The sequence below is a fragment of the Macaca nemestrina genome, chromosome 8 (assembly GCF_043159975.1).
Source record: "Macaca nemestrina isolate mMacNem1 chromosome 8, mMacNem.hap1, whole genome shotgun sequence".
NCBI classification, from domain to species: Eukaryota; Metazoa; Chordata; class Mammalia; order Primates; family Cercopithecidae; genus Macaca; species Macaca nemestrina.
This window is the reverse complement of record NC_092132.1, coordinates 123,599,356-123,613,831: the sequence shown is the minus strand read 5'-3', so window position 1 is coordinate 123,613,831 and position 14,476 is coordinate 123,599,356. Positions and strand designations below refer to the sequence as shown.

Below are 14,476 nucleotides of genomic sequence, written 5' to 3'. Positions count from 1 at the left end.
ACTGTATGTTTTCTATATTACAAGGCCTTTCTACCCTTTGCACACTATTCCCAGCCCTAGATGAGCCCTGGGGATTGTTTCACCAAAGCTTCCTGATGGTTCTTTCCCCACACGGTCTGGGTAATTATCTTAATGCATAGATTCGTACTTAGTGAAATACTCAAGGGGGATTAATTTATACTGATATCTTTTTTTTTTTTTTCTTGAGACGGAGTCTCACTTTGTTGCCCAGGTTGGAGTGCAGTGGCATGATCTTGGTTCACTGCAACCTCCACCTCCTGGGTTCAAGCGATTCTCATACCTTAGCTCCCAAGTAGCTGGGATTACAGGCATGCACCACCATGCCCGCTAATTTTTGCATTTTCAGTAGAGACGGGGTTTCACCATGTTGGCCAGGCTGGTCTCGAACTCCTGACCTCAAGTCATCCACCTGCCTCGGCCTCCCAAAGTGCTGGGGGATTACAGACATGATTCACTGTGCCCAGCACTGATATCTTACTTTTGAAATCTCCATCCCTTTGAAGATTCTTCCTTATCCTTCCTTCTTCCACAATGAGACCTCTGACTCCCCAAAACATCAAATGACATTTACTCCTTTGTTCAGTTCTATCATACACATAAAATGGTTTCAGAATTGCTATGCCTATTTATCACTGTGAAAAATAAACCTACTAAAAAGGTTCCAATATTTGTCATTCTTTTTTATTCCTCTTATAATAGAATAAAAGTTTTTAGCCCCTGCTCCCAGCTTTAATAAATCTTTTGACAGCTGAATTTATGACATTTACAGTCCTGGTTAGCACTACAGTTGAGTTTTATATAACACTTTTTAAAACAGTTGAATTTTGGCCAGGTATGGTGGCTTATACTTGTATTCCAAACATTTTGGGAGACCAAGGCAGGAGGATAACTTGAGGCCAGGAGTTCAAGACCAGCCTGGGCAACATGGTAAGACCCTGTCTCTAGAAAAAAATTTAAAAATTAACTGGATGCGGTAGCATGAGCCTGAAGTCCTAGCTACTTGGGAGTCTGAGGTGGGAGGATTGCTTGAGCCCTGGAGTTCAATGCTGCAGTGAGCCATGACTGCACCACTGCACTCCAACCTGGACAACAGATCCAGACCCTGTCTCAGGGTAAATAAATAACTAAATAAATACAACTGAATTTTAAGTTGCCATATTACATGATAATTTTTTAATGCATGCAATTTATATGCTTTCATAATTTGCTAAGGAAATTAACTCCTTACTTTCCTTTTTAAATTTTTTTTTTACAATTTTTATTATCCTTCTAATATACAGAACAAAGTATATAAATTCAAACTATCAAGTTCTGGTGAAGAATAAGTTACGTTTTTAAAAATTATTCTTTCTTCATACACTAAAAACATAAACTATGGTGCCCTAGGAGTCATTTGGGCCGCTTTCCTCTCTGTTATGACTTATATTCAATCAGTCACAAAATCCTGCCAACTCTTTCCTTCTCAAATGCCTCTAGAATCCAATCCTCCACTCCTATGGCCACCCTCTAGGCAGGGCCCTTATCACACCAGGCTTGGTTTGGCACAACAGACTTGTACATACAGCATTTACTATCGTTTGCCAGGTGTTTCAAAAAGACTACTAATCAATCTTATGCAAGAACTATCTTTCCATCTTTGTATCACTGCAAATCTGAACAATGTTTTTTTGTGGCCAACATCTACTTAAAATTTAATTTTAGGTTCGGGGGTACATGTGAGTTTGTTACATAGATGAACTTGTGTCATGGGGGTATGTTGTACAGATTATTTCATCACCCAGGTATTAAGCCCAGTACCCAATAGTTACCTTTTCTTCTCCTCTCCCTTTTCCCACCCTCAACCCCTAAGTAGACTCCAGTGTCTGTTGTTCCCGCCTTTGTGTTCATGAGTTCTCATTTTGTAGCTCCCATTTATATGTGAGAACATGTGGTATCTGGTTTTCTGTTCCTGCCTTAATTTGCTAAGGATAATAGCCTCCAGCTCCATCCATGTTCCCACGTAAGACATGATCTTGTTCTTTATGGCTCCATAGTATTCCATGCCATATATGTACCACATTTTCCTTATCCAGTCTGTCATTAATAGGCATTTAGGTTGATTCCATGTCTTTACTATTGTGAATCGTGCTGCAATAAACATTCACATGTGTCTTTAGGGTAGAATGATTTATATTTTCCTGGGTACATACCCAGTAATGGGATTGCTAGGTCAAATGGGAGTTCTGCCTTTAGCTCTTTGAGGAATCAGCATACTGTTTTCCACAATGGTTGAACTAATTTATCGTTCCACTGACAGTGTATTAAGTGTTCCCTTTTCTCCACAACCTCGCCATTATGTGTTAATTTTTTTTTTCACTTTTTAATTTAATAATAGCCATTCTGACTGGTGTGAGATGGTATCTCATTGCGGTTTTGATTTGTATTTCTCTAATGGTCAGTGACATTGAGCTTTTTTTCGTATGATTCTTGGCTGCATATATATATTTTTTTGAGATGGAGTTTTGCTCGTTGCCCAGGCTGGAGTGTACTGGCGTGATCTCAGCTCACCACAACCTCCGCCTCCTGGGTTCAAGCAATTCTCCTGCTTCAGCCTCTCGTGTAGCAGGGATTACACGCACGTGCCACCACACCCGGCTAATTTTTTATTTTTAGTAGAGACAGGGTTTTGCCATGTTGGCCAGGTTTATCTCAAACTCCTGACCTCAGGTGATCTGCCCGCCTTGGCCTCCCAAAGTGTTGGGATTACAGGTGTGAGCCACCGCGCCTAGCTGTAATCTTTAATTAAACAAATATATTCAGTTGGCTAGACCATCTTCTCAATTCGGACTCTCATTCACATTTGAAAAAAGAAACCTGTCAACGCCCTAAATTGTTACTTAATAAAGGTAAATAGTCTTTAAAAAAAATTATTGGCCAGGCAGAGTGACTCACATGTGTAATCCCAGCACTTTGGGAGGCTGAGATTGCAGTGGGCCGAGATCGCACCACTGCACTGTAGCCTGGGTCACAGAGAAAGACTGTCTCGAACATACAAAGTTACGAATCCAAAGATAAATGGTGTTTTCCATGACAATAAATTAGAATGTAGTTTTTTTCTTCTTTTTTTTTTGGTAGAGACGGGGGTCTCGCCATGTTTCCCAGGCTGGTCTTGAACTCCTGGGCTCAAGCAATCCTCATGCCTTGGCCTCTCAAAGCATTGGGATTACAGCAGTGAGCCACAAAGTCTGGCCAGAATGCAGTATTTTGAGGTTAATGGCTCTACAGGATATCTTAAAGAAGTCTTCTGGCTGGGTTCAGTGGCTCACACCTGTAATCCCAATACTTTGGGAAGCTGAGGCAAGAGGATTGCTTGAAACAGGAGTTTGAAACCAGCCTGGGAAACAAAGTAAAACTCTATCTCTACAAAAAATTTAAAAATTATCCAGGCATGTTGGCAAGTGCCTGTAGTCCCAGCCACTTGGGAGGTTGAGGTGGGATTGCTTGAGCCCAGGAGGTTGTGGCTGTAGTGAGTTATGATTGCACAACTGCACTTCAGTCTGGGTGACAGAGTAAGACCCTGTCTCTAAAAAAAATAAAATAAAAAAAAACCCAAAGGAGATTTCTTATAAATAATTCTTGAAAGTAATAATAAAGCAGACAGCAGGGCTTACAGAACAAGAAAGGAGTAGGATTTATATTCTTACAAAATTTTACTGTCCACATTGCATCAGTAATCAATAACCCCTTAATTCCCCAGTTTTATTAGCAATTGCTAGGTAGGAATCTGTAGCTGCTGCTCTTAGAATCTTATTAATCAAAACTAATTTTAAAACACTGATCTTAAAGAAATCAACAACTTACCTTTCTCCGCAATACTATTTTAAAGACTGCATGGATAATTGTGAGTTTACCATGTTATTCAAGCAATATAAATATTATATGAATTGAAAGCAAACTATGCCTGCAAAAACATTTAATAGTAGCCGGGCGCAGTGGCTCACGCCCGTAATCCCAGCATTTTGGGAGGCTGAGGCGGGCAGACCACCTGAGGTCAGTAGTTTGAGACCAGCCTGGCTAACATGGTGAAACCCCATCTCTACTAAAAATACAAAAATTAGCTGGACTTGGTGGCACACACCTATAATCCCAGCTACTCAGGGGGCTAAGCCAGGAGAATCGCTTGAACCCGTGAGGTGGAGGTTGCAGTAAGCCAAGATCGCACCACTGCACTCCAGCCTGGGTGACAGAGTGAGACTCCTCAAAAACAGCATCAACAACAACAAATAGTTTAAAAATACCATATATGCCTGAATATAAGTTATATTCCCCTCTAAAACTACCCCATTGAAAAGGGTATGGAACCTTAATCTTATTTTGAAGCCTTAAGCCACCATTATTCTAGGTAATGTCTTTGGGGAAGATACTAGTTTGAAATGACCTCAATTAATAGCAGTTTTGCATATATCTACACACAGATTTTTAAAATACATTTTTAAAAAAGCACATTATTTCAAACTTTGATAACAGGATGACATGCTTTGGAAAACACGGTCAGAGAGCTAAAGAAGTCTCTAATGATGACCAAGAGATTGATGTCAAAGACGGAGAGGACAAAATTATCCTACAAAACATACACAAAAAGATTCTACAATGTTCTCATATAACATACAATTGACATTTATAATACTTCATCTATATCTCTAATGATTTATATAATCTTACCAAAATATCGTTTTGGTGAAATCTTATTGGAAAAATGAGGCATAGCCTCCTACTTTGCTAGGTTCATGAATGCTTGTCAAAGATGCCATCACTGAATCTCAGCTTATGTGTCATCCATTCTCTAGTCCATTACTTATTTTTTTTTAACATATCACTTCTCATGATACGAAATTACTTAATTATATATGTATTACTTGTCTCCCTTGACTGGAATGAGAACTGTATAAGGGCAGGGACTTTGGCTTGTCATATGAAACTGCAAGCTGTAATGTAGTTTTTAAGAGTGACAGCAAATAGGGATAGAGGTGAAGGCAAACACAGCTGGGGTGGAAAAGATGCTCCAGCAGTTTATTTAGTTATCTAATTGCTATGGTTTTAATGTGTTCCCCAAGGTTCGTATGTTGGAAAGTTAATCCCCAATGCCAACATTGTCAACAGGTGGGACCTTTAAGAGGTGATTAGGCCATGACAGCTGTGCCCTCATGAATAGATTAATACCGTTATTGTGGGAATGGGCTAGTCTGTGGCAGTGCATCCTTATAAAGGATGAGCGCAATCTCTTGCTCTCTCTCACCATTTTATGCCCTCACAAGATGCAGCCCCCTAGATCTTGGACATCCCAGGCTCAAGAACTGTGAGTCAAATACATTTCTTGTCCTTATAAATTACCCAGCCTGTGATATTCTGTTATGGCAACAGAAAATGAACTAAGAACATCATGAGGTCAGTTCCTTGTGGATTGTTTTTAATGTAATGGGTATGTGTAAACCAAGGACCACTCACATTTTTTTTTTTTTTTTCTTTTTGAGATAGTCTTGTTCTGTTGCCCAGGTTGGACTGAAATGGCACAATCTCAGCTCACGGCAACCTCTGCCTCCTGGGTTCAAGCGATTCTCCTGCCTCAGCCTCCCGAGTAGCTGGGATTACAGGAGCCCGTCCCCACTCCCAGCTGATTTTTGTATTTTTAGTAGAGATGGAGTTTTGTCATATTGCTCAGGCTGGTCTCGAACTCCTGACTTCAGGTGATCCACCTGCTGCGGCCTCCAAAAGTGCTGGGATTACAGGCGTGAGCCACTGCACCTGGCCCATATTTATGCTTATTATTCAAGAAATACAAAAGAAAAAAACCCTGAAATTAGAAGGAATCCAGTTTATTGAAATAATTCTTCTTTAACAATATTTACAAACAGGTTTTGCTTATAAAATTTGCTCAATTTTAATTTGTTCTAACATTTAGAATCAAAACACACACTTGAGTGAAAAATATTCAATTTTAAAATATTCTGTCAAGTACAGATTTTTTAAAAAATGTAACTGAATATTTAGGTAAGTCTTTAAGAAAAATTAAAACCCAAGAAATAAAAATATCACAAAGACAATGTCAACGGAATCTGGAAGTTGTTTAAAGGAAGAGTCCTTAACTAGAATATTTAACTTTTGGTTTACATATTAGTAGTAGTATTAACAACAAATGCCATAACATTTTACCATAACCAAACATAAACCAAATGACTGAGGGAAACATAAATCAAATGGCTGTTATTCATTTTTGGCTGTTATTTATTTTTGAATACCAGTTAATATTACTGCTTTCAAAGTTGTTCAGGAGTTCTGATTTTCACAGACTATTTACAAATAAAACTGCATGGACAAAATATAAATGTTTTAAAAATATTGTTTTAACTCTATCATCTTCTCAAATCTCTTATTTCTTTCAGTTACAGTTCTTTGCTTGACCTTCCCTTTTAAAAGGTCTGTATGTTAAGCAGCTTAGATATTCTGAATTCCATCCTAGTTGGTTTAAGTGAGTATAAAGAGGCTTATCCTGCAGAGTCTGTCTTTCTGAATTGAAAAATTAGTTATTCTACACTAAACAAAGTAGAATTATAGTCTTTTCAAACGCCTGTGCCAGATAACACAAAAAGTTTGCTTACATAAAAAGTTTGCAAAAACACTGAAGCTTTGCTAGTTATTTGTTGAGATTTGGCCAAACCAATTCTCTTGTCACATTTTAGGGCTAACCCTCGAGAAAAGTCTATCCAGTTGTGAGGACTTTATCTGACTAGGATCTTACAGAAAACAGGAACAGCTGTTGAGCAGGAAAGGTAATACATGAAAAGAGACCGCTCAAGACTGCAGTTACATACTATATCCTGTTGCCCTACGATGATTATTACTAAGAGAGTTTTTACTTTTGCAGAAGGTTAAAAAGAAAAATCTATGACAAGAGTACGAAAAAACTATTTGTGCCACATTGCTTAAATTACTGTAAAAAAGACTATGCATAAGCATAAACATTATTCTCTATTATTTGCTAAAAAGTCATTAAAAAACTATTTAAATTGTGAAATCCCAAAACAAAATAATCTTCTGGAAATGGCTCTTGTAGAAAACAGCATCGAAATATAATTAACTACAATTGCTTCCAACATAAAAATTTTAAAAATCTCTCCTCAAGGAAACACTGAGAGTATGCAACCCAATTTTTCTTATTAAAAATATTTTACAAGTAGAAACTATAAAATATTGAAATTGAAGGAATTTGCCATATCTGGCATAGAATTGTAAATTATATAATAAAGTGTCAAGCATTATAAAATTCTTGGTTTGATGACTAATGAAAAAAAATCCTGCTTTCTGCTCAAATGGCATAATGCCATCAACAATGTATTGAAACATATCAGAAGCAAGAATCTAGTTTTAAAGATTTTACCACTATTGCTTAACCTTGATCATATTACCCTCCCCTTATAAATTGCATGGAAATAATTCTGGTATATCAGAAGTTAGAAATTGATGTCCTGTGTGATAGGTGTTAAGATTATTTGTATATTTTACAAAGGACCATATGATTTATATTTCCTACCACATTTACACACATTAAAAATCGTTAAATGTTAAAAAATATATAAGTAAAAAAAATTTGGAAAAACTTGTTATGTCTTCTTTATTTCAATAGACAGAAGACTATTTTCAGTGTTGTGGATGAAAGGATTCTTGGTGCCATGGAGCTGGAAGACAAAACACCACAAAGATTTAAATAAACAAATAATTTAGACTAATGGTACATGATAGTATAGTGGAAAGAACCTGAGTTTAAATTACAGCTAAAGAGATCAAAGTGCTTATCTGCCCTTAAGTAGCCATAGGATCATCAGATCCTATGAAAGTTATTTAAGGCTCTCTGAGGAGTGGTTTCCCCATCTGTAGAAGAATAGCATCTCTGCATCTCTCTAAGGTATGCTGTGAAATTAAATGTAATAAAGGACAAAATGTGACTGGGACACAGGGCTCACTCGAGCACTGTCCTTTAGTTCCATTTTCTGGTGTTGAATACAAGCACCACAAACAATATAGCGACAAATGGGTCCAAGAGATTTTCACATTTTTAGGAATGCAGTTCCTGTAAGTGGGAGAGGTGATTTCTGTGGAATATTTACAATCATGATAACTCAAAGATGTGATTATAACATTGCAACTACCTCCTTAATTTTTTTTAGAGTGACTTTTGGATATAAGTAAATGACTATTTCTTTTTCTTTTATTTTAATTGGACTAATATAACCAAGGAGGTAACAAAACAGGATTGAGAGTCATAGCTGGACTTGATTCCAAAGCTATCTTTTTAAATATCACAAATAGCTGAACTATTAAGAACAAAAGAAAGCCCAAACTATGAGAACCTTTCTGAAACAATTACAATCAAGATTTTCTATTTCAGAAATTAAAGTGTCCACTTTAATTCATAGGTTTGTCCCATCTACTATGCTTGGTGTTTATCATTACAGCATCAGCAATGATATCAAATTAATAAAAAAGGAAAAAGCAGAGTCATAGACTTTGTTCCTCTTTACATTTTCCCCTTTTATTTATTTATTCTTTTTGAGACAGAGTTTCACTCTGTTGCCCAGAATGGAGTACAGTGGTGTGATCTCAGCTCACTGCAACCTCCGCCTCCCAGGTCCAAGCCATTCTGCTGCCTCAGCCTCCCAAGTAGCTGAGATTACAGGCATGTGCCACCACACCTGGCTAATTTTGTATTTTTAGTAAAGACGGGGTTTCGACATGTTGTCCAGGCTAGTCTCAAACTCCTGACCTCAAGTGATCTGCCTGCCTTGGCCTCCCAGAGTGCTGGGATTACAGGTGTGAGCTACCGTGTCCGGCCTTTTCCCCCGTCTTTTTATCGTTTTCCGTATGTTCTGTCTTGGGTGAAAAAGTTCTAGCCCTGTGTAAAGTCATTTACTGAGGCAGGGAAGAAAGGGAAAGATACAGAGATTATTACAATACCACCTAATACTCACATCCCTTATGTGAGAAAAGCACACAAAAAGTACTACAGAAGTATGACAGAGATTGTCCTATGGTCCTGTGGGAGAACGTTAAGTTGTTCAACGTGGCTTGAATGCAGAGGTGGAAGTGGTGGGAGATTAGGTTGGATATAGAGGACTGTGTAGCTCTGCATTCCAGGCTAAAGTATTTGAATTTTATCCGACAGGTTATAGTGAATCAGTGATATAACTCCAATGCAGAGGTGCTGATGTAATCAGATTTCTCAATTAGAAACAGAACTATGTCAACAGGCTGCTTCTTGCTCAATTCAGATCTATGGCCTACGGCCCCTCAATTTTTTCCTACATACCAATTTGTAACAATATCCAGGGCTTAGAAACTTTTTAAAAGAAATTCTCTGGGCCTGATGCCTCACACCTCTAATCCCACACTTTCGAAGCCATGGGCAGGAGGATCACTTGAGGCCAGGAGTCCGAGACCACCCTAGGCAACACAGTAAGACCTCATCTCTACTAATATATATATATATATTTTGAGACTGAGTCTCCCTCTGTCACACAGGCTGGAGCGCAGTGGTGTGATCTTGGCTCACTGCAACCTCTGCCTCCCGGGTTCAAGTGATTCTCATGCCTCAGCTTCCTGAGTAGCTGGGATTACAGGTGTGTGCTACCCAGCTAATTTTTGTATTTTCAGTAGAGAACAGGGTTTTGCCATGTTTTGCCTCAAGTGACCTGCCCACCTCCACCTCCCAAAGTGCTGGGATTACAGGTGCTCAGCCTCTACTAAAAATTAAAAATGAAAATAAAAATTAAAAATTATTTTTCTGTTTTTTTTTTTTTGTTTGTTTGTTTTTTGAGACGGAGTCTCGCTCTGTCGCCCAGGCTGGAGTGCAGTGGCGCGATCTCGGCTCACTGCAAGCTCCGCCTCCTGGGTTTACGCCATTCTCCTGCCTCAGCCTCCTGAGTAGCTGGGACTACAGGCGCCCGCCACCGCGCCCGGCTAATTTTTTGTATTTTTAGTAGAGACGGGGTTTCACCGTGGTCTCGATCTCCTGACCTTGTGATCCGCCCGCCTTGGCCCCCCAAAGTGCTGGGATTACAGGCGTGAGCCACCGCGCCCGGCCAAAAATTAAAAATTATTAAAAATAATTAGCTGGACATGGTGATGCATGCCTGTAGTTGCAGCTACTTGGGATGCTGAAATGGGAGGACAGCTTGAGCCCAGGAGTTTGAGGTTTCAGTAAGTTATGAATGTGCCGCTGGACTCCAGCCCAGGCAACAGAATGAGACCCTGCCTTAAAAAAATTATCTTGCATTTCTCTGTATAAGATATTAAAAGATGGTTATTTTTTATTTAAAGTACCTTTTATCTTCAATGGCAGAATATTTGGTTGTTAGGGTAATGTTTTCTGCAGGATAATTGTTTTTATATTTTGCTTTAACTCTGATAAATGCACATTTCAATTTCATTAAAACACCTATATTCTAATCATGCTATTTTAGAAGTGGAATTGAGCATTTTAGAAAGAAAAATTTTTATGTTACAGAGCAAACTATCAAGTTCTTCTACCAATACATTTTAATTAACTCTATTCACTTACACCAAGATACCGTATTAGATAACTGAAAGAAAGAGAACGGTTGTTTTATCTAATTGAAATTTATTTTCCCGCTTTAGTTTACTCTGTTTTTCTTCTATCAAAATCATGTATGTTTCATAGTAGATAATCTAGAAAATGCAAGAAAAAATTCTCTACACACCCCAAATTTTTTTACCTGAAGATAGACAAATTAAAATGTTGGTATATTTTATTTCAGTATTTCTATCTATTTCCATATTTATGTAGGTAAGTTTACATGATATAGTTTAAAAAAATCACATCAATAAAAACCCTTTAATGGTTGCATCATATTTCACTGTATCGATTAACTATAAGTTACTTAACTATTCCCTACAGTTGGGTTTTATTGAAGAACACATGAAGGATATATTAGTGATACTGACAGTTTTTTTGCTTGAATTTTTGACAACTAGATTTCCACCCTCTTTGCCCAGCCTATGGGCAATTCTACAAATCTGTACAGAAAAATGACTGCTCTCTCTCCCTCTAACTCATCACTTACTGTGAATTCCACTCACATAAATGGACACAGTTAAAAGTAACAACTCAATAAAGTAGGCATTAAAATGTGAAACTCACCATAAACCCAAGGAACTTCTGGAGGCACATCTCGATTAGGAAGGTAAGGGTATGTAGTTTGTGGTAATGGCTGATGAGAAGCATATTGTGAAAAAACTGGCTGCTGAAAATTATAAGCAGGTATATGAGATTGAAAATACCCATTCACTGGCACAAAGCCATTTGCTTGTGGCTCCCCAGCAAAATAAGTAAAATATTGAGAGTACAGAAGATTAGAATGTGCGCCCTGGGCACACTGTGCACCCTGACCACTTGCAACTGTGGTCAACAGCCCAGAAGGAGGTGACTGTAGTTCATATGATGTTATCCCTTGGTATGTCTGGGTAATGCCATTGCCATTGCTGCTGCTATAATGATAAACACACCAAGCAGAGTATGGATATGAAGTTCCAAATAAATGCTCAGAAGAATTATATGTTGGGGTACATGCAGACTGTGGAAGTTCATTCCAATATGTGGCAGCATTCTGCATTAAGACTTTTGAAGTTTTGTCATTCTGTTGTTCAGAAAGAGAGTACTCTGCTCCTTGATTCACATTAAGGGTTATATGTCCAGATGCTCCAAAAGTATGCACAGTATTGGGATTCAATGTATTCTTCATGTATTTGTCCTCTGACTCAGTTTCTGCAGGCTCTAGTTTGTTGATCTGCAGAGCAGGAATTTTGTTCTGGATACAAATGGGTTCTGGAGAAGTCATGCATGAGGAATTTTTAATAGATGAATTTACTGTATCATCATCTTGAAGTTCGAAGACTGTGTCATTCATTTCTAGATCAGTATGGATATCTTTCACAAGACAGAAAATTGGCTTTGAGAGCACCGATGCATCAGGCACAAGAGAAACATCAGTTTCTGGGTTTATATCAGAAAGGCAGGAGTTTTGGGAGGGATCTGGGGAATTTTTAAGACATTTCTGCAAAAGTATCTCATGGCCTGGGGAAAATGTGCCATGTGTACTTTTTTGGTCACAAATTGCAAAAGCAGCACAATCTTTCTCATCACTTTTTGTTTCCACAGCACTAAAGTTCACATTTCTTTTCCTCATGCTATTTAAATTTTCCTGTTTTCCAGTGAAGTGGTCTGGCGCATCAGATGAAACAGTTAAGTCTATTTTGCTTTCTGACTTTGATGTGCAAGTGTCTTTTGGGTTCTCTAAGGGTAAAAGTGAGCCAGGTAGTGATCTTTGCATTTCAACCTTTTTTGACGTTAAATGATTTCTTTTCAGATTGTTAGATGAACTTGACACTATTTTGTTTTCACTTTGGGGATGAGATCCTGTAGTCCTATTAGGTGCAACACATACATAAAAATGACTTTAAATATATAGTGTCACAAAATTCTAATGGAAATATATATTTGAAATTGTTATCCAGGAGAAGAGTTCTTATTTATGTTTTCCCATTCTATTGGCACTATACAAGTAACATTTTCCTAGTTCGACTGTCGTGGTTTGGATTTAGATACTTTTCCTACTGAAGATGATATGCTCTACATTTTAAATGTATTTCCAATATTGTAATAAACTATTTTGTGCTTTAGACATTTTCTAATGGAGGCTTTTAAAAGTAGAAAACTATCACTAGTCAACTGTGCAGTGTAGTTTTTTAATTCATACGCCTCCAGCCTGCTGATGATCTTCATTACTTGTAAATAGCTATAAGTAACTGGTAAACTACCAGCTGTAACCCCTGCCTTCCCACCAAAGATTTCTTCCCTCTCTGTTAGAACAGACTAATATGTTTTTGTCTGTTCATCTTTGAGAATAGGAAAAGCAGACCTCCAAAATTTCTTGCCAACTTAATAGCCTTGAAATTATTAGCTAAATTCAGACAGTCTCAAGCAGCTGAGAGAAGCATCCATATGGGAATTGTCTAGAGCCAGACAGTTAATACAGGTCCCTGAGGTAATTTTATATATATATATACACACACACACACACACACGTACACACACACATACATATATATGTGTGTATAAATATATACATATATACACATATATACATATACATACATACATATATATACATATATATATAATTTTTTTTTGACACAGAGTCTCACTCTATCACCCAGGCTGGAGTGCAGTGGCACCATCTCAGCTCACTGCAACCTCTGCCTCCTGAGTTCAAGTGATTCTCCTGCCTCAGGCTCCCAAGTAGCTGGGATTACAGGCACCTGTCACTACGCCCAGCTAGCTTCTGTATTTTTTAGTAGAGATGGGGTTTCACCATGTTGGTCAGGCTGGTCTCAATCTCCTGACCTCAGGCGATCCACCTGCCTTGGCCTCCCAAAGTGCAGGGATTACAGGCGTGAGCCATCACACCCAGCCAGTAATTATATTTTTTGGTGCTTTATGAAATTCTTAAATTATATGAGGAAATACTATGTTGAGAAGGGAAAAGTAGTACTATTTTTCTGTAGTCAAGAGAAATTCATCTTTGGCCTGGAATTCACATATCCCACTCAACAAACTAAAAGCCCTATATTTCACTGAATTCAGCCCCACTGAAACATCACCAGAAATGCGATAAAATAAAAAGTATACTTTCTGAGAACTCAAAGTATATTATGGGAATTGATGACTATGTAGGTTCTCATTAAAATGCCAGTTTTGAAATTTGCTGTTCTTCAAAATGCATGAGTTAAAAAAAAAGTAATCTTATCACTTGTCCTATTTTTAAAAGTCCCTTTTTGGTTTTAAAAGTCCTTTTTTGGTAAACCACTTATAAGCCCCATCAATTCTTTAAGTATTGTATCGTATCTTATAAATATACAAATTTTTCTTTCTCATTCTCTGAAACAATCACCCTTTTCTAACCCTTGGCTGACTTCTAACTATTCTCAGAATATTCTTAACCTTTAAATCACTGAAAAAGCACATTTCACATGACTTTAGCCTTTAATATTTGCAGAATGAAGTTCAAATTCCTTAAGCTGAATTTAAGAATGTATAATTTCAAACAAATTTCTTTTTCCTTAGCTTATTCTCATCCCCTAAGTTACATGTATGATCCAATGACATTATATAAATAATTGTGTTTATTCTAATTGTGTTATTCTAATTGTTATTCTAATTGAACAAAATTGCCCAATTTTGTTCAATTTTTTTTTTCCACATAGGGCTGATAGGAACTCCTACCTTGGATGCTTGAATGTTGCATTTTCTCTGTTGATTTTTGTGACACCTTTCATGTCTACCTGTGTTTAAAAGATACAAAGAAAATCTTCATTAGTGATGACAAACTGTAATAAAAGTAATTAT

At 37.6% G+C, this 14,476-nt stretch overlaps 1 protein-coding gene across 6 annotated transcripts in view; it reads right to left on the bottom strand.

Moving 5' to 3' along the window:
* Positions 1 to 7,655: 7,655 nt before the first annotated feature.
* The window catches only part of LOC105481958 (testis expressed 15, meiosis and synapsis associated), an 86,593-nt gene continuing 79,772 nt past the window's right edge, over positions 7,656 to 14,476 (bottom strand). For all 6 annotated transcript variants that reach the window (XM_011741753.3, XM_011741751.3, XM_011741755.3 and 3 more), the window contains 3 exons: positions 14,354 to 14,412; positions 11,213 to 12,495; positions 7,656 to 7,733 (listed from right to left, as the gene is read on the bottom strand). In XM_011741753.3, the coding sequence (XP_011740055.2) occupies positions 7,696 to 7,733; positions 11,213 to 12,495; positions 14,354 to 14,412 (1,380 nt within the window). In that variant the 3' untranslated portion in view covers positions 7,656 to 7,695. The remainder of the gene's footprint in view (positions 7,734 to 11,212; positions 12,496 to 14,353; positions 14,413 to 14,476) is intronic.